Source organism: Ischnura elegans, chromosome 4, assembly GCF_921293095.1.
Source record: "Ischnura elegans chromosome 4, ioIscEleg1.1, whole genome shotgun sequence".
Lineage (NCBI taxonomy): Eukaryota > Metazoa > Arthropoda > Insecta > Odonata > Coenagrionidae > Ischnura > Ischnura elegans.
In genome coordinates, this window is record NC_060249.1 from 26,759,799 (window position 1) to 26,779,946 (window position 20,148).

General features: G+C 38.5%; 1 protein-coding gene across 3 annotated transcripts in view; it reads left to right on the forward strand.

Moving 5' to 3' along the window:
• The window catches only part of LOC124157173 (SLIT-ROBO Rho GTPase-activating protein 1-like), a 473,583-nt gene that overhangs the window by 435,686 nt on the left and 17,749 nt on the right, over window positions 1-20,148 (forward strand). For 2 of the 3 annotated variants that reach the window (XM_046531696.1, XM_046531697.1), the window contains exons 2-8: window positions 11,245-11,428; window positions 13,578-13,743; window positions 14,842-15,066; window positions 16,315-16,443; window positions 17,407-17,715; window positions 17,931-18,518; window positions 18,963-19,431. In XM_046531696.1, coding sequence (XP_046387652.1) covers window positions 11,245-11,428; window positions 13,578-13,743; window positions 14,842-15,066; window positions 16,315-16,443; window positions 17,407-17,715; window positions 17,931-18,518; window positions 18,963-19,431 — 2,070 coding nt within the window. The remainder of the gene's footprint in view (window positions 1-11,244; window positions 11,429-13,577; window positions 13,744-14,841; window positions 15,067-16,314; window positions 16,444-17,406; window positions 17,716-17,930; window positions 18,519-18,962; window positions 19,432-20,148) is intronic. The other variant, XM_046531698.1, reaches the window with a different exon arrangement.

Genomic DNA, 20,148 nt, shown 5'->3' on the forward strand with positions numbered 1-20,148 from the left:
CGCGTGTCGTCGTTAATTTGAAACGGTCGTTTTCCTTCCCTGATTTTTTCCCCCAAGCTTTCCCATGACCCTTTTTTATGGCGATATAGAACGAATTTCCTCTCTCTCCAATCCGTAAGAATTACTTCGTTGACGGTGGCAATTCATCATGATTGCAAAATCCCATTTTAACCTTCAGTCAGGCGCAATCCTCGGAGGCTGCGCGTTAGGCTTAAATTGCTTGAACAATTGAGGATGGATATATTTAAGAGCTACACAGAGAACATAATATTAGATCCACACCATATTTCAAGGTCCGATAGAAGCGATAAGTTAATAGAGATATTTTGCCGAACGGATAGATATGGGAATTCGTTTTTTCCCCGAACCATAAAGGACTTTAATAAACTTTGTTAGAGCACTTCATTTTTCATGTGTATATGGCTGGTGTCCTAACACTCCTTGCCACACGCCTTTTAGGCGGCTTACGGGGTATTATGTCGATGTAGATGAATACAGGAAATGCTGAGTTCTCTCTTTTCTCAGCATGTCTCAGGGGTACACCTTTAAAGGTTAAAGCACCAGTATTACTGTGACCGAATTCTTAAATGATGTCTTATTTGCTTTGTATATAACTCGTCATATGGACCCGAAAGTTTGATGAATGGATTTGACGTTCTCTTTAGGCTATTAAGTATTATTAAATGTAATTTATTTGGCATGTGAATTCTATAAGATCAGTATTTTCATTTTGCTATCTTATTTATCTAATGATGCCTTTATTTTGTCATAAAATAAAATAAATTACTTTGTTCTATTCCACACTTTATTTTAAATAGCACGACCCGGGTTTCTGCATATGATGGGATAATATGATAGCATAAGATGTAGAAACCCGTTTCAATGGAGTTCGAGTCGCGACTCCAAAGCGTCAGATACGTCTACTGGAGAAGTTTTCCTTAATCAATCGTATACTGTTGCTGTATACTCTTATATAACAATAGTAATGACTTTATTCACACAAAACATACAAAATATTCATGCACATAAAATATATAGGAATATGCATATGAAATATAAAGGAATCTGTGGTTCACCGCTAACTTAATGGTTATGTGTCGTAACTAAATATTATATCTCACGCAAATATCACCAAATACCGTTTTAAGTTAGTACCCCGACTCCTTTGTAGCACTAAGCGCACATTGGGCGAACCGAGACTCGGGGTAGAAACTGCATCAATAGCGATGACGGCAAAGCAGTCATCAATTTTCAGGATTTTCGGTTCGTGTTACATATTTGCTCCTCTGCCGGAACTGGAGACGTCGCTAGGGGTCTTCAGTGGATTTTCGCAGCTCCCCCCGGGTGTCTCGAGTGGGCTCCATTGTTGTGACATTGTTACATCTTGCGTCCCTTCACCCCCTCTCGTTATTACGCTCAGTGTCGGGGGCGGCAAACGGCAGGAAGACTTCTAAGATGAAAGTGATTTCGACGCTGTGGGTTCGGTCGTTCCTTGAGCTCATCTTTACTCCCGAAAGACGCAAACCATCCCTTATTCCCCTCGCTGAGGACCTCTCCAGACGTCCCCTCGTTACTTTAGTACGTCTCAACCCCTTGTCGTAACCTAACATCTCCTGCCTTACCCACTTCGCTTTTCTCATCTTTACGCCAGTTCCTTGTCTGATCTCTTCACCCCCTTTTCAAGCTATTCGTATGTTGCTGGTAATATGAGGCAGCGTGTCGTTCTTACGGTCGTAACTTGTAGTGCCGAACTTTTCCCGCTATCCAGGGTGGTTAGCGCTGGCGTAGCAAAATGAAACTGGAAGAGGGAATGCCTGATTATTACAGATTTATCTCGTGAACAGAATCGCATTGTCCACAAAAAAAATATTAAGACTCATTTATTTAACCCTTTATTGCCCAATTTGACTCTTGCGGTACACCATTCAACTTGGCTAGCACTAGAGATATGTACGTATGTATTTGCTCTTCGGGCGATGTATCTCGGAAGAAACACTTCTCAGAAAGGTAAAGTAACCTATCGCCATCTCTTGAAGTTTTCCCAAACTAAATTGATACGCTTCATGAATTTCAATTTGGCAGCTAGCAAATCACTATCCCTAAAGTTTAACTAAGTTTTAAACTAATAAAATTTTATTTATGTAATTTATTGTTTATGGACTTGAAGAAGCTCAAAACATTTTTCCTTATTTTTATTGTGGAGTCTCTTATGAAGTTCTTTTTCAACAGTAGAAATTAATTATTTAACCAAAAAGGGCAATGTGTCCCTGGAGATATGCCATACTATTTAATAATTAATCAAAAAAGTTCAAAGTAACTAACTCGTACTTTCAATACTTAAATGTAAAAGAAAATTTTCGTCTAAAAAAAACGAATTATTGCCCGACTACGGGTCAATATCCTTAATATTTTCTTCAATGATGAGTGCCCGAAAAGAGAAGTTATCCCCATAGAATTTACCACTGAAAATAAACTACTAGCGTAAATGAAGTATTGTGTATTGTTTCTCCCTTGATTATTATTCAACCATTTCATTATGATATTTTTATCGTCCTTTTAAGGCAGAAAACTATGAAGAAGTCGTTGTCCAGACACTAGCAGTACTTAATTTAATCCTATTTTCCAATGTTTTATAGACGCGGTAATACTGCCTTAAAAACGACTTTGTAAGCGTCGAAATCGATATTCAGCTCAAAATCCAAAAGTGGTAGAGTCATAAGTGATTTATTTACAATAAATGGGAGTTGTGGGAAGCACAGAAGATCTAGAGTTGCATCATCAAAAAGTCTGGTTCTTATCGTTGCTAGTGTAAAAATATAAAATTTCTCAGGGGAAAAGTTCTCCAACATGGCCTAAGACTCAGATGAGGGTCTCCCGATATATCGTTGAATTCCGAAATCACTTGTGCTGCCATTATCACGATAAGTCGAATATCAAACGTAAAATTGTATGGATTGATATGTGTAGCTTTTAGTAGTTGGGAGAATGCGGCTATATTGTTACTCACAATTCTCAAAATGCTTCCAAGGTGCCCGACAATTATTTATTCCTCTTTTATCCTCTATTTATCCCCTGGGATATGGTTGAGAGCATAAGGAGGTTCGTAATGGTACTGGCAGATGAAAAAATATCGACTGAAATGTATTTGAATTTTGAAGTACTTGAAATTATGGGTACTTGTAATTTTATATCTTCAATTGCTTGCGATCTAACTTTGTCGAACTTGGCCCAATAAATATATTGAAAACTTTGTCGATTCCGCACAGCTGTATACAGTACAAACTCGACCGGTTTCATTATAAAATGGAAATACTGGTTGCGGATTTTCCGAATAAATCTGTGCAGAATTAACAAAGTTTTCAATATTTTTAAATGGGTAGGATCTCTTTGAGGTTAAGGTCGTTTATGAAGAGCATATTTCCCGACGTTTCGGAAATTTATTTTCATTTTCAGGGCTTATTATGGGAAAAGATGAGAGGTACAATAACTCCAGAAGTGTACAAGTATTGAAAATGGATTTAACAGTCCAAAAAATATCCAATATTAGATTTTTTTAAATAGTTTTAAAATAAAAAATTAAGAAAATTGATTTGACATACCTTTCATGTATTTTTTATAGTTTGATTGTTCGTCGCTATGATACAATAATATATTTATTTATACTTGCGATTTTAATGTGAAATTGACTTGAGGCATTGTTACTCCATGTGTATCCCTCTGTTCTCTCCAATTTTGCCTGCTCGCCTTCCCAACTTCTCCTCTTCCAGGGTCTCCCATCCCTTCTCTGAGATGGGGATTTCCAGGGTTTGGGGGAAGTGGAGGGGGGGGGGGCGAGCGTCTGGGTCGCGTGGGCGTTCAGGATCCTCTTAGGGGAGGGGTTCGCTTTTGGGGGAGCGGAAAGGGTCGGGGATTGTGTGTGGGCGGCTCTCTCTCTCTCTCCGAAATCCTGCCTGGGGCTTTTTGGGGGACCCTGGAGGGTGAAGGAGGCTGAGACGATCCCCGCGCGGCTTTGTCGGGGGGCAGGGCGGGTTCCCGTGAGCAAACACAATTTTCCTCCCCGCCCTTTTTCCAGGGTGGCCGTATTCGTCATAATAAAAAATCTCGATGGCGAACGGTGACTGGCGCATAAGTGGCTGGGAATCGACGCTAGGCCCCTCATCACGTTTCCATCTCGTCCCGTTTGCCCTCTCTCTCTCTCTCTCTAGTTCGCTGGGAGGTTTGTTCGCTGGAAGAACCTCGAAATCGAATTTCTGTTAGCTATTAATAATCGAAAGGATTCGATATAACAATTAGTATCGAAAAATAGAAGTAATTATTGCGATTTTTCGTCATAAATTTTAGATCGTTGTCAGTGAATTGTAAACAATGAAATGCCCTTCCAAAGTGAAGCGAAGATATTGCGCATCTGGCTATCTTGAGAAGGAGAGTTAAGCTCCGTTTAAATACTTGGGAAACCGCGCAACTTTGAATTTTTATGCTTGATATGTATTATTTCTTTCATACATTTCGAATGAGAATGCGACTTTGAAGATAAATTGCTTGTATCCAGGCGAGAGTTTTTGCACCTCAATATACGCTCTTGTTGATGATCTTTGGCTGTCAATAAGAATTTATCGCCGATCTTCGATTACCGATCCATCGATTTTCAGCGATAGTTACCAATTTTCGATCGCATATTCTAATGAGACTGAATTCCGGCGCTTACCTAAATGATGTGTAAAGCGTCGAAAGATATTCCGTCGCAGTCTTAGGCTCCTACGTATCATCTTGTCTCTTCGTGGATCTCCTCTTCTTCTTTGATTTCCTATTTTTCTCAGCTTTTAGGAGACTCATTCGCAAAGCGTCGCCGTGGAGTTGTGCTAAAAATTCGTGATTTTTTGTGCTTTGGTTCGTAATATGAACACTCGATTTAGCAAGTCGCAAATTTATAATTTATGCTCGGGAGCTTTCTTTAAATTCCAGGTTACTTGTTGACGAGCGTTTGGGACCCAGGAGCGAACTTCTGCTGTTAAATTCAGTCCCTGCAATCCGTAAAATGCATAATTTTCCTTCATTAATCGCATTCTTCCCTCTGTAGTGAACTAAGTCTTTGAGAATTTTTTTTTACGCCAAATGTTCATAAGGGGAACTCATCTCTTCGTCTTCTCTCAAACAGCATCTGTCGACCAAATTCTTCCTAGCCTAGGCTAGCTTTCATAATGATCTATTTTTTCTCTTTTACATCCTTTATAATCTGTCATTTGTAACTCTTTCGGGGTCTTCTCTTTCCCTTTTTCCCTTCCACCTGTCCTACGATTGCGTTCATCAGGCCAACATACCTAATAATGTGGGCAACTGAGCTGTCGCGTCTTCTCCGTAAGGTTTTTAGAAGATAACTGATAACTTCAGGCTGTACTTTGTGAAAACTCTCCATATTGGAAATAAAGAAATAAAACTTTGTAAGGTTCTCTGTAATTTTAATATTACTAATTTTATTAATTAATTTATGTTAATATTTAATTATTTGTTACGAAACCCGGGTCGTGCCCATATTAAAATAATAGTGAACCTTACAAATGTTTTTAGAAGACTCCTCTTTTCTTCCACTCTTATCTCACTCACTTCAGACGCTTTACGCATAATATAAAATACAAGAGGATACAACATGTTAGGCATCTCGCCAACCTGTCCCCCTATGTGCATTGATTTACTTCATCATCGGTACAATGCGAATTTTCGCGAAGCTACACCACAAAGTAAGTTCTATTTTTCTCCACCCATATTGAGGTCCGAGTCTTGCCGGAGACCCATTCATAAATCGCCTTCATACGGTGCCTTCGCGGTGCGTGGATTCTGCGTAGGAACATGTATCGTATTCTTGTGTTTGCGTGAACACCGCTTTAAGTGTGTGGTCATGGTCTCGGGAGTCCGTTATTACCGCCGCCGCCGCAGGCAGCAATCAATTCCGCCTCGCGAGGCTATCGAGTGGTCGATATCCGCGACTCGTGGAGCCTTCTCTCGTAGGGCGGGGGATGCTCAGGGAAGGTGGAGGGGGTGAGTACGGGGCTGAGGATGCCGTCTGAAGGAGCAACGGGCTCGCTCACATAGACACGAAATCGCCTTTCAATATTATTGAAATTCGCTCGATGGGAATGGGTAAGATAACTTATGACGAATAAAAGAAATCTCCTTTCAGCCATTTTATCAGGACTTCGAAAAAAAAACTGTGAAGTTGCCGCCCACTTTTCCTAAGTCAGTGACGTTATTGGAGATTTGGCTTATTCTTACGTTCATATATACCCGATCCTTGGCGGAAATAATAATAATGGCTCGATACAGCGTCTATAGCAACGATTCGCGTGACATTGATGCACGAGGGCGAGGAGTAGCAGAGACCGGTGAGGCGCAGGGCAAGAGTCAGTGACGTCATTAGCTAATCTGCAAAGAGGGTTAAGGCCGCTGATTTTTTTTCGCCGCGAGCAGCTCGAGAAGTAGGGGAAATATGGAAAATCGGAAAAATACGAGTATATATTTGTTTTATAAACTCTACCTCGATCAATAATACAAGAAAATTGGCGAGCGAATTCCCACAGACGCAGCCGCCTCGTCTTTGGGGACCGACTGTTTCCCTTCCGTCCACCGTCTTTATGGGATTTCCTCCTCCCTTTTCGTTCATTATATACCTGGGACCACACTCTCTCCCTCGGGGCGGTAAAGAATTGCACCCGCCTACCCTTGCCCGTCTCTCACCCCCTCTTGAATTTCTCATCTTCGAAGGGGATAGTCGTGTTATCTCTGGGAGGAGCTTCATCGACGTGAGAGCGTCTCCTATCGACGCGACGGATTGTGGGAATCGACGTAGAGTGAAACCTCTGTTCACGGACACATTCGGCTTAAGTCATATTCACGTAATTACGTATACCTCTTACTAATTATTACTAAAGTATTCTACCAGTTAATATAGGTTTCTTTGGAGTATTTTAAGAAGGAATGCGGCCGTCTCCCCTCCTATCATGGATTTCCATTTCGTTGTTGGTTAAACAAATTATCTAAGGTGATATACCAATAGATAACACGCAGTGGGTGTGAACTCAAAAAGTAAAGACGTATGAGTGCATATTTTTTACCAGAGATTATAATTAAAGTGTTCCCCAGTGAAGACAGGTACACATGGAGCTTTTTTTCCGATCAACTCCACCTCTCTCCCCTCCCAGCGTGCAAGTCCATCTTAAATTCACAATTAGGCCTACCCCCTTCATTCTTTCTAAAAAATCCTATTCTCTTCCTTCCTCTCCCTCGTTTAACCAACATTCTATCCTCTAACATTGATTTCAACGTCCCCTCCCCGCTCAGTACTCGCTCCAAACCATACCTTCTGTCTCCTCCGTATCTCATCTAGAAGCTGCATCTCATCACCCACCATGTTCAGCACTTCGTGGTTCCTCCTCCTCTCTATCGAGTTCACCCTCTCCATTCCTCTCCACATCCACATATCGAACACCTCCAGCCTTCTTTCGTCCTCCATCGTAAGTGTCCATGTTTCCGCACCGTAAAACGCTTCACTCCAGAGTCCTACACTCTTACATAACGATCCTTTCGTAAGCTCCTTAATTTTCATGAACGCCTCCTTTGCTAACGCAATTCTCTTCCTGAAGTTCTTACTGCTGAATCCATTTTCCATTTCTAACCTAAGGACAGAATTCAATTCCCCGGAAGCAAGATATCCACTTATATAAGGATCGCACTTAGAAAAAATAATGGAATGAATTGCTACTGAATATGAGTTTCTTAGTTATTACGAAACTTAAATATCCCGCAGTGCTGCTTATCGAAGGATGTGAAAATTAACTGTGGAATTTTAATCACAGTGCGTTAGTAGAAGGAAAATGCGTTGAGAGTCGGTAAAACAAATCTGTTAGAAAGCAATTCTCGTTTAATTGCTAAATTTTTTTAATTAATTCGCACTCAAAACTGTGGATATTATTAATTCTGACAGAACGGAGATATCAGTGTATTTTTTAAAAATCAGATGACCGGGCTGAAACCATGCTGTGCAGCAATTTCAAAATTTGACATATAATCCAAGCCTTAATATTTTACATGTTGTTGTTTGGCGTAAATAGATTAAATATTTGAAGGGGAGCAATATTAGTTTGGGGTAAGGCTAAGTTAACTTAAACTAGATCAACCGGTATATAGTTTTATTTTCGAAATAAATGTAATTAAAAAATTAATTTAGGAATTTCGTTGATACCGATGTATGAATATAAAGTACCTATTATCGGATAACTCTGAGAGGCGGGCGATATACAGCTATAACGCCAAAAATATTTCTCAATTCGGGTGGGGGAATGGTTTCGGGGTCCCCCTTATCTACGCCCCTCATTTTCGATTTATATAATGGTGTCTCCCTGTACGGTCTGCACCCTCCTGCTAGAGGTGACGTCACTGGTCCGGCGTCTTAGCATTGGCGGTGGTATAAAGTGCCCGTTTATCCCTGGCGATGGGACCCTAAATTCTGGGATGGACGTGTGCGTCGACCGTTATCGCCATCCGAAAACGGTATCCGTGCCATAACCTCGTGGATTACCACCCTTCTCGAGGGCTCGAAATTGGTGCGTATTTCTGAAGGGAAATACGCTTTTCTAATAGTTCACGAGAGCCCTCGAAGAGTTTGGTGCTTTTAGCAGGGGACGGCGAGTGAAGGGAGAATATGTATACTATCCCCTTCTCCCTTACCCCCCTCTCTTTGTTGGTTACCCCTCCCCTAACAGGTGTCGGATTTGGAGTAAGGGCGACCCATAAACATCTGTTCATAGGTCTGCGACCGTTTACTCACTCTATAGGGAATCCGGGTTAGAGAGCGAACGATTGGGTTATCTTGACCCGAGAGTTAGTCCTTCGATGTCTGCCTAGTAGTACACTGTATTTTTTAGATGTTAACAGACATAAACTCTGTGTGAAAATTAGCCATGACACGCCTGACAAATCATATCTTATTCAGGACTCTGCCTCAATTTTTTCTTACACCTATGTGTTCCTAACGATAGGTTGAAGTTATCGTGAATCATGGATATGTGTTCTTATCCGAAGAAGCCCTTTGACCTATCTCCATCCTCAAAATGTACAGGAAGATAGCTGACTTCTACTCAAAATATGTGTACCACTGTGCTTTTGCTTAGAATTAGTTCTAGTCCTTACTTCTGGATCTACGATGTTGTTTACGACCGCTGAGAGGATTTCAAAGTCAAAAAGGTCACCATGCCGCGAGAAATGACAAGGTCGTCAGTAAATAGATGTATTCTTTGCTTATTCGGGTACAAATGACTGTTATATGTGTACATTGAATATAAGGGGGCCGAGTTCGCCCTCCATTGTGTTGAGGGGGTTTATCACTTTCCTCAGCCCCTTGGTGATATGCAATACCTCCCAACGATAGAGCGTCTGAGGTCTGATATTCGTAGATCAGTAGCTTTTATGTTTATGTTAAAATATTCAAAATTCTTTAAATGCTGCTCATTAAGCTGGTAAAATAATAAAAAGAGTTTCACTGGAGAGTCACCTAAAATATTTCCATCTCATCTATTTTTCGACATGCATAACATTAAATTAAATTATCATTATGCTAATTTTCCAAATTAACATCCCCTTAATCTGCCTCTGATTTTCAACTTAACATTCTCTATCATATCAATAGTTCTTTATCAGCTTCGGTGGTGCAGCCTGGAATTTCGTTCAGGGGGGTCCAAAACCAGGGGTGTTCAGGGGAAATGTTTTTATAAAAACATGGTACTGAGTAGAGGGTTTGAAACTAATTTTTACTGTTTTCATGATAGAAAAAAACTTAATTTTTCAAAGAAATCTTTTGTTAATTTATGATTATTCAATATTTTGTACGCTTGTTTGATGAAGCAAATCAATTGTGTTTTGATGTTTAGCCGGGGGCCAGACCTCCTGGACACCGCCGTTGCTACGACACTGATCACCATGCATTTAGGTGAGGAGTGTTATAGGTAAATTCTGTAAAATAAATTCATTATTACGTAGTGAGTGATTGGCTTATTTTAGAGAGCTTCTTCTTTGATACCTGCCTGGCACTACACTGCATTTTTTAGTATTTAATGGACAAGCACTCTGCGAAAATTAACAATGACACTGGTTGTGTGCCAACGCCAAAGGGACGTTACTACGGATATCTTATGTGTTCTGGGATTAGAGATAGTCTTAAACTACATTCTTTTATTTATATTTTTGAAAATAATTTGACTGAGATGGCATATGAACCCAGAACTTCTAGTCAACACTTTGTTATGCCACCAGTCACACCACCAAATCATTTATATGCTTGGAGAATTTCACTTGACTTGTAGAATACTATTATAGAGTAGTAGTAGAGTACTTTGCATACCTTATTTCATAATAATAGGCCCATGTTCAGATTAATAGCCAATTACCACCGTGCATTGAGGAAAAGATTTTTTTAAAGCAATCCTTCAATTTCAATAAAATCATTGTTATGATCTCCAAGTGTGGCAAACACAAATTTTTTGTTCCTCTTGAGTAACTCCTACCCCATCCACTCAACTCCACATGAATATACCACATACTAAACCAGTATATGCATATATATTTCAGTCCATTTTAAAGGAAAATATTTTGCTCTCCCATGACCTTAAACACTACCTAACTGGGGGTGCATATCTTGTTTTAATATTGGATCTATGAGATATATATGCATAAGCTACTATAATCAACCAGTTGTTGAGCCTTTGAATCAGAGCTTATTTTAAGGAATTTTCAGAGGTAGACACTGAAACCAATTGACCCCCTCCAGCACCATAGACGTACTTACTTATGTATCAACTTTTTTCACCTGTTCTGTGTTCTCAGCGTTGAACACGTTCCGGCTTCAGTTTAACACATGCAGAAATTGCTGTTTTTCCTTTTTCTGCCTGTACCAAGGACTGTCACCGGGTGACAATATCTTGGCACCAGGTGACATTCGTGTTGCCTATATTTTGTGGACTGCTTTGTAGAGTACTGGTACAGAATATTTTGTGCGTATTTAAGTCCCTTTTGAAAATGAATTTTTTTGCTCTCCCATGATGAAAACAGTACTTATCATGTGGTCCATATCTTAGGTTAATTTTGGATCAACTCCTGGATTTACAAGACACAATAAGAAGATAATAGTCTTCTATTTTTAACCTGTTGTGTAATATTTAGGTGCATATAATTAATCGTTTTCTCCTTCTCTTTTTTCAGATATTCGTGCTCAGCTCACGGAGCAAGTACGATGTCTGGATTTGCGGATGGAGACACAAGTTGCAATTGTTGGAGAACTACAGGACTATTTCAGGAGACGGGCGGAGGTGGAGTTGGACTACAGCAAGAACCTTGACAAATTGGCGCGAACACTGCAGCTAAGGCACAAAGAACAGAGGCAAAAGTGAGTGCAGATTTATGATAAGGGGCCATCCATTGATTACATGAGGTGATTTCAGTGGCGCTGACTCTATGGGGCCTGAGGGGGCCCGAGCCCCCCTAAAAAATTCGTTATGGGTGTGAGGAAAAAATGTGCCAGGCTTGTCGATTTTCCCTGGAGTGTCCAGATCTCAATATTCGAGTTAACAGGGTTCTAATGTTGATCATATGACTCTACTAAAATGCTTAAAAAACTTAAAACTCACTAATTATAAAAGTTCCCGGGGCAAGATCCCCGGTTTGGGCCCCCCCAATATTTTTTGTAAGTCGGCGTCCCTGGGTGATTTTGGCGATTTTTGGACCCCCCCATATAGTGAAAAATCGTGAAATTTGGCTCAACCAACTCCTTCTAATCTCACGTGAGATTGTTCAAAATACGTATTTTAAGTGTAAATACATTAATCTATGCTTCAATGCATTGAATTTATATTTAAAGATAAGAATTTTTAAAATTAATTTTTATTTGACATTAATGTAGACTAGTAATTAAGATGACTAAGATCTCAATTTGCCACTGTTCCTTGCAGAATAAAAATTATGTGATACTTACCAGAACCCCCATCTCCCCCACATGAGATTGGGTAAGGATCAGCTTCACCCCTTCCCCCATAATCGCCTCAAGTATTTAATGGATGACCCCTTAGAAGGTATCCTTCTTTGGCTTCCTGTGATTTTTCTACAAGAACTTTCCTTTGGCCTCTTTTATTATATTGTCGATGACGAGTAATCCATTTTGTAAATTGCAAATAAACCCTCATAGAGCCCACGTTTTTATGAAAAACTCTGTTAGGAAGTTCATGAGCACTTCGAGGGAATCTGTACTGTTGATCATTCGCCCAATCATTTTGGATAGTGAAAATATATCCCCAAAACTTAAAAATATTATAACATTCTGAGATGGATATACCTCTGTTATTGAGGATTTTTTTGAATGTGTGAGGGAACACATTAATTTACTTTTTCAGGGAACATATCTTTAACCCCTTGGTTGGGGGCAGAAATTTCCTTATCTTTCACCTGGTGGGGAGCAAATCCACCGATTTTCGGAGATGCCGTTTTCGCAAAAAAATTATAATAATGCTATTGCACAAAAATGGCAATATACTTAAAATATATTGGTATAGAACCTCTGACAAAGCAAAAAACATGCAATAATGCATAAAGAATGAATATTCACGCCTTCTCCGCATAACATTGCGACGCGACGGCACGCGCGACTATAGTCGCGTTCCCCAGTTAAGGGGTTAATATCCTAAACTATATATTTTTAAGTCTGAAAGATATCATATAAATTTTGTCCTAATCATAAATATCAAGAATACTTGATTTGCCTAACCTTCTTTTTGATTTTAATGCGTTCTTATCACAGTAATGATAAATGTTTATTTTTCCTCACAGTAAAAATGGCATGGATATTTCAGACTTTCAATCAAAATCACACCATAATGGATGCCCCATAAGGTCCTAGAAGATGAATTACTATTGAGTAATGAGGCATTTTGCTTTCAGTGGGATTTCAGCTATTTTTATTTCTGTCTCCATATATGGATCCTCACATTAGGTAGGGTAGCCTTCTTACCCCCATCCTGGTACTCACCCCATGATATCTAATATTTTTTTTTGTGTGAAGAATATAAAAATATGTATACATATTATATATAATAATGAATATATGAAGGAGTATCACTGCATGCTATGGCCATACCCTGGCTTTTCATTCATTGAAATAATTTGGACTGTGGTACTTATTTTGTTTCGTATTCTCCGCTTGCTGTCGTATTTTCATGATATCCTTTTTACATTTCCTTCGAAAACCATTTAATTGTATCTAGGGTAAGATCAACTATCAACCATGTGTCTCTTGTCTTTGTCTAAGTCTTGACTGCATTGTTTATCTTTTTATAATAAACCACTGTTGCAACGTTTAAATTTTATCCACGGTAATCTAGCCCAACAGTACAAAATGGCAAGCTCATGAAACTAAATCTACAGTTAATATTATCTAGTATGTAGCTGCCGATTGTAAACTTTCATGCAGAAGTAGGCAGTTAGAAATCAGATAGGCATCTAAATAAAAAATCTAGTTTTCTTAAAATGTTTTGATTGAATTTCAGGCGAGAGCAATGGCCCCTGTTCTCAAGCTATTCCTGTTGGCAACAACTATTGACACAGACGAGGGACCTAAGTCGTGATCATGCCACCCTGAGTGAGGTATATTCCAATCACCTCACCGCACGCCTCTCACAGGTGATGGAAGATGTGCAACGCATTTATAGGAAGGTAAGTGGCTAATTTACTGATTCTATTTACTAAGTATGTAATCCGTATCATCAGTGGCATAGCAGTGGCCCCCTCCCCCCAAAGTAATAAATTTTAACGTAAAAATATGCTATGAAACAAATTTATTCTGCTCCACCAGTATGTTTTAGCATAACAGCTTCCCAACTACTCATCAATTGTGTAATTTTATGTGCCAAAATAGCATAAAATGTGATTTTTAGGGATAAAAATGTTCACATTTTATCCATATATGTAGGTGTTTCCTCCTCCCTGACCCTCTGGGTCATGCCACTACCCCTTCCCCAACACATCATCCTGGCTACGCCCCCGCCTATCATCATATTTTCAATTATAATTTGGGGTTGTGTCATTGTTTCCTATCATTACATCTGTCATTAATTTTGTGGCTTCTCTTTAAATGAGGGCTTTAGATGCCTTAGCATCAAAAGATGTAAGTGCTCTATTGAATTTCATATACCGTATATGTCTGAATATAGTCCCCCCTTTTTTTCCAAAAATGCCTGTGGTAAAAGTAAAGGGGGGACTATATTCAAACACATTTTTTTAACTTTTCCCAAAACCGAAGCCTCAAAATTAGGTGGGGGGACTATATTCAGAGGGGGACTGTATTAGGAGAAATACGGTATTATATTAGGCCCCTATTAGCAACAACTATTCATACAAAAGAGGACTCAAGCAAGTTTCTTCTGCTCAATTTTTATGTAAGATCAGTAAGGAAAGTCACGTTTTCCAAAAGGTAGATTAGTATTAGGCCCATCCACATTTTGATTAAATTGCAAATCAAGTTCTTTAGTAGTATTTCTTTGCTTGAGTTTCTTTTTGTGTACAATACTCCCCAAGAAATTCTTTCTTTCAAGATGTGGTAATAAGATAATAGAAATCTGTAAGCTTTGTGAAGACCTCACCATTTTGTTCTCCAGCATTTTGTAAAAAAATCTCTGTTGCTTGCATTAGTTAATGTGTTTTCACCAATCAAGACTTTGTATAAGCATCATTTATTTCTCCCACGTTTAATTGTTTCCAATAAATATTTTCTAAATTGTATTCATGCATTACTTTTTGGATGCTCTCTTATAGTGTCGTGACATAGGGTTTGAGACCCACGAAGAAATCTTCAGGGTGCTACACGAACTTCACACGTCCATGAAAACATGCCATGCTTACGCTGCGGAATGCAGGCAGGCTCACTCAAAACTTCGAATTGCCACTACTCAGCGGCTCAAAATGGAATCAGCTGCACCGTCAAAGGAGAAACTGGCTCGCTCAAAGAAGTATCGTCTCATCGAAAAGGAAGTTGTAAAGGTAGGCCCTTCATGGAAATGTTATTTGGATGCATGTGCAAGTTGAAGAAAAAAAACTGTGAATTTATTTTCTTAATTTGATGCCTCAATATTTTTTGTGGTCCCTGCTTGAATTTACTTTTTTGTTATTTTGTCATTGAACGTGCCTTTTTCATCACTCCTGTTTTATGTTTCAGGTATTTTCCAAATCAGTGGGTTTTCCTGTTTTTAAAGGTGTATATAGCTAAAACAAAATGTGAAATTAAAAAGTAAAAAAGAAATAAATCAATTGCATATAACTATCGTTAAGAACACTTTCATAGATGAACTTGACTAAATATTATTGCATTTATTTTCACATTAGAGATTTTATGTGAATTGATAATATGAGAGTGAGTTCTTTTATGCCATTATGTTTGATAATGCCTTACTTTTGAAGGTAAAAATGTTCTTTTACCTTAATGTAAGGAAATCAAATCACCTGATTTAATCATTTAACTTCTGTGAATGAGAATTTATTGATATATTTTTTGCATATATGAATGATTATGTGTTATTAATGTTTTAAAATTTGTTTTGTTTTTGGATTTTATGCATGCATGGTCAAATCTTATTTTCAACGTTTTCGTTGTATCACAGGAAATATTAAATATTTTTATGTGCTTGTATTATCTATTCATGGAAAATTCATAAACCATATTTTTTACTTGCATTCATGATGTATTTGAATTTTTATTGGTAAATATTTATGTTTAAAATTCTATATGAATCTTGTAGAAGCTTCTTTTCAATTTTATTGCTGAAATTCAATACCTCTCTAATTTTCTCAATAATTCCTGGAGGAACCTTATTCAAATTTTTTACCAACTTTAAACATTTAAAGTAAAATTTACATTTTTTTCTAAATTTAGAAAGTTCAAAAGTCATATATTTATGAATTTATATTGCTTAATTAATGATTTTAACTAACAAAATATTCTAAGTGTGTTTTGGGTCCTGTTATGCATTTTCTTAGTGTGTTATGCATATTTACTTGTCTCATTGGTGTAACTCTTTCCATATGTCACATATTTATTTTTAATTTTAAATGGCTTAGGGCTCAATTTGCATTTTGCTTGCAAAATTGGTTGGTGTTTTCCTTTATCTTTCTTATTTTTTCCATTTTTTGTTGTTTGTATGCTGTGACTAAATGATGTTCATATTGCATATTTTGTGAATGTTTTGAACCATTGTAAGTATCTTTTTAATACCTGAAACGTTCATTTTCCAGCGTAAAAGCAAATATAATGATGCAAGATTAAAAGCAGTCAAAGCAAGAAATGACTATGTTCTCTGCCTAGAAGCTGCAAATACCACGGTGCACAAGTATTTTGTGGATGACCTCTCAGACCTCATAGATGTGAGTAATTATTTTGTTTCTTCTCCTCCGTCAGCTCAACCATAAAATGAAATAAATGAAATTATCGTGCTATAAGCTCTTAGTATGTATTGTACTGGGAAATGTGGTTTTTTAATAATTGCTTTATATTTTATTGTGCATACTTCTGTTACTTATTCTTACTTCTTACTTCTGTTACACAATTATTTTTCTGAATTGCCACTGATAGCATAAGTGAAGTAAGCTGAGATGAAAATGTAAGAATGCACAATAAACATTTAAACAGGGTGCAGGGGACGGTAATATTTGAGTTACATTGTGAACTGAACTATATGTATACATATTTTTAATATAAAAATATAAAACAAAAAATATATTTGGGTTGAAACAGGATGGTTATTTAATTTCTGGGATGAGAAATACAAGGCATTAAGAGATACAATAAATCAAAAAAATTCTTCATCTTAAGAAGAAATTAATTTGATGAAAAGGTTTCATATTTTTTAAATCACTTGCCTAAATTGGAATTAGTTACTGGAAAAGAAATATTGTACAATAAAGGAAATTTGAGAGGATTCGAGTATCATTAGAATGGAATTAAATATGCTTGTTTGGTAAAAGTTTAGTTATTATAATTGATTTTGAAAAAATACTAAGATAAACTCTTTTCCCTAATTAATTCACATTTTTATGATGCTTATAAGTTAGGAGAGGGAATTATTGCGACAAAAGAATAATTTAGATGTGTTTTCTTTAAATTTTGGTCAGTATTACACTCCATTCTTTGTATGTCATTGTGATACATATATTTCAGCCACTTTTTTTGACTTAGATATTTTCTCTCAAACCAGCATTCCAGAAAAAACATAGCCAAGTCTTCATAGTGTTTGATAGTATATTAAAATATAATAAAATTAATAATTCTCATGCATGTAGCTTGAGTCTCAGTAAGTGGTAATGTTTGTTATTTATTTTTGATTGCAGTGCATGGACTTTGGATTCCATTCATGCATATCAAGGGCAATGCTCATGCACATCTCAGCGGGCGAATGGTGTGGACAGGGGGCCAAGAACGGTTTAGATTCCATTGGGTCTTGTGTCTCAAGCCTCGATTCCCGAAGAGATAAGAGGAGATTTCTGGAAGCCCACCATGCCGCGTTTATGATTCCCAAGAAGTTTGAGTTCCAGCACCAGCCTCGAGGCAGTAACACTGTCGGCCCAACTTTGCCACCACCCACGCCTGGTGGAGGGAGCAGCGCAGCTGCAGCTGCCATGGCTGGAGCCACAGAGGAGGTTGGTTAATGTTGTTCATCAATGAGAATGAAATTTTTATCATTTTGATGTTTAGTTCAACTAAACAGTGGCATGCCAAGGCTACTTGGCATAAGGGGCTGACTGGATAGAAATTAAGAATAGATAGTAATTAATTCAGAGTTTTTGGAATTAGTTTTCCATGAATGTTCTTCCATTAAATCTCTTATTAGTGATAAATACTTCTTCTCTTGCAGATTGTTGTTGGTGTGGAGGGTGCGCCAGAACTCCAAAAAGTTCTTCGGGAGGAGCTCGAAGCTAGGTTAGGTCAGTTGAGGTCACGTTTAACGTCCTTGAAGATAGAATCGGAAGAAGTCTGGAAAACCTTGGAAACGGCTGAGCGCACACTCCTGGATATGCTAAGTGCTAAAGACTATGACTGTTCCCACTTTTTCCTGCAGAATTCTGCAGCGACAGGACCCCATCTGTCGTCCTCCACGGCGACCATTTCCATAAACGAGTCCACCCAGTCCCACCATCCCCCTGTCCTCGTACCCCCCTCCTCCTCCTCCTCGTCCACTTCCTCCTCTTCGTCATCTTCCTCGTCGTCGCTCGTGTCGTCGGTGCAAGCATCCTCGGGTTCGTCTGCTGCACCCACCCCTTGCACCGGCTCCAGGGGTCAGGGAGGGTCAGGGGCCATGCAGACACCTTCCTCGTCCTCTTCGTCTGCATTGTCGCAGACGGGATCCGGTGGGTCAGCAGGAGGAAGCGGCAACAAGGGTCCTGAAACCATGTCCATCAAATTGAGGGCTGATCGTCACGAAACCGAGGAATTCTATATCTCCGTATGTATGATTTTTCTCAGAAATCCTCTGCTTTACATGTTATATTCATTCATGTTTGGGGAGTTATTCCATATTACCAAATTTGGGATCAAATTTTGATGATATCACAGATTTAGTCTAGGATGTAAATTGTTTGGTTCAATAAGTGGGCTTTTCCTCATATGTAAGCCTTATATGAAATATTTTGTCAGTTGGCTCCCCCTTGAAAATGAAGCTTAGTCAATGAAATTGATTGGGGAATATATAAGGCTGTATCGAACGAACAAATTTCGTTTCATTAACCATGATTAATGCTCATAATTTCCTCCAAGCATTGCCTTCATCCATTAATTTAACTACTGTGGACTGTGATTTATATCTTCCTTATTTAGTGTCGCTGATTCAGTGTCAGTTTTTGTAGGTATGCTTATCATATTCTAACCATATTTGTTTTTCTTTTTGCAGAAATTCCGAGAGTATCTGCTGGGAACCAGTCGCATTGCCCGCCTGCACGCCAAACACGACCACATCCAGAATGTCCTGCTACCGTCTTCGTCATGTGGAGGACCAATCGGTGGGAGGCATTCTCCCACACTGCCAGGCATTTCCCCCATGGCTGGCGGCAGCTCCAATCATTCGACTCTATCTAACTCAGCCCCCTCTTCCACAATCCCCCCTTCAGTGCCCGCGTCAGGCGTCCTTGTGCTGCCTCGAAGTGTCCTGGGTCCCGGAGGATCGGCCGCCATTGTGGGACGTCCAGGGGTCGTGGGAGGTGGAGGTGGGGGGCAGCAGAGGCGGAAGCGCATCGGCAGGCTTCAGCTGCGCATGGGTCAGCCCAAATTGTTTGGAGGCAGCCTGGAGGAGTACCTGGAAGCCACGGACATGGAAATACCTCTTGTGGTCAAGAGCTGTATCAGGGTCATCAATCTATATGGTATTCAACTGCTGAAGTTATTTTGATAGCATATTACTTTGTCCTTATTTAATTCTACCTTAGTTTGATCTACCTAATCCTTTGGGATTATATGCCTTTTTTTAAGTTATCAAAGGGAATGGATTTTATTTTTGTATTTTTTTTTAAGTCGAGAGGATATGGGTGCAGAAGGGTGGTTACTCTAGGTTTTTATTTTTGTTTGTCCTTTCATACCTTGATATATTTTGAGATCAAGGGAAGTAATTACTTAAGTTCCAAGTATTCAGCTTGCATTTTAAGTAGGTATTTATATTTATTGTGATTTTATGTATTAATTACGTTATCATTAATATTTGTTTATGTTTTCATACTTATTTGTATGCATTTTCATTATTATTTAAGAGACTTTAGGTGGCCTGATTTAGATGCCAAATCAGCATTAAATTTTACATTCATATGTAGGATTGTCTATGTTGTATGCCATCAATTAATTTCCTATTGTTTATTTTTTTTAAATATGTACTCTTTTGTGGATTCTTTTTTATTTCTTGAGCCATAATATGAGCATAATGAAAGAAAATCAATGGTAGCTTAATCTTTCATCTTTGACTCTTGAGATATTTTGCATTTATAATTATTTTATTTTCTGCTTCTGAATAAATTTACTAAGAAATATTGTTTTTTAGAAGGCTCCTTTGTTTGACTAATACTTTTTGAAAGAGGTATGGTTTATGATTT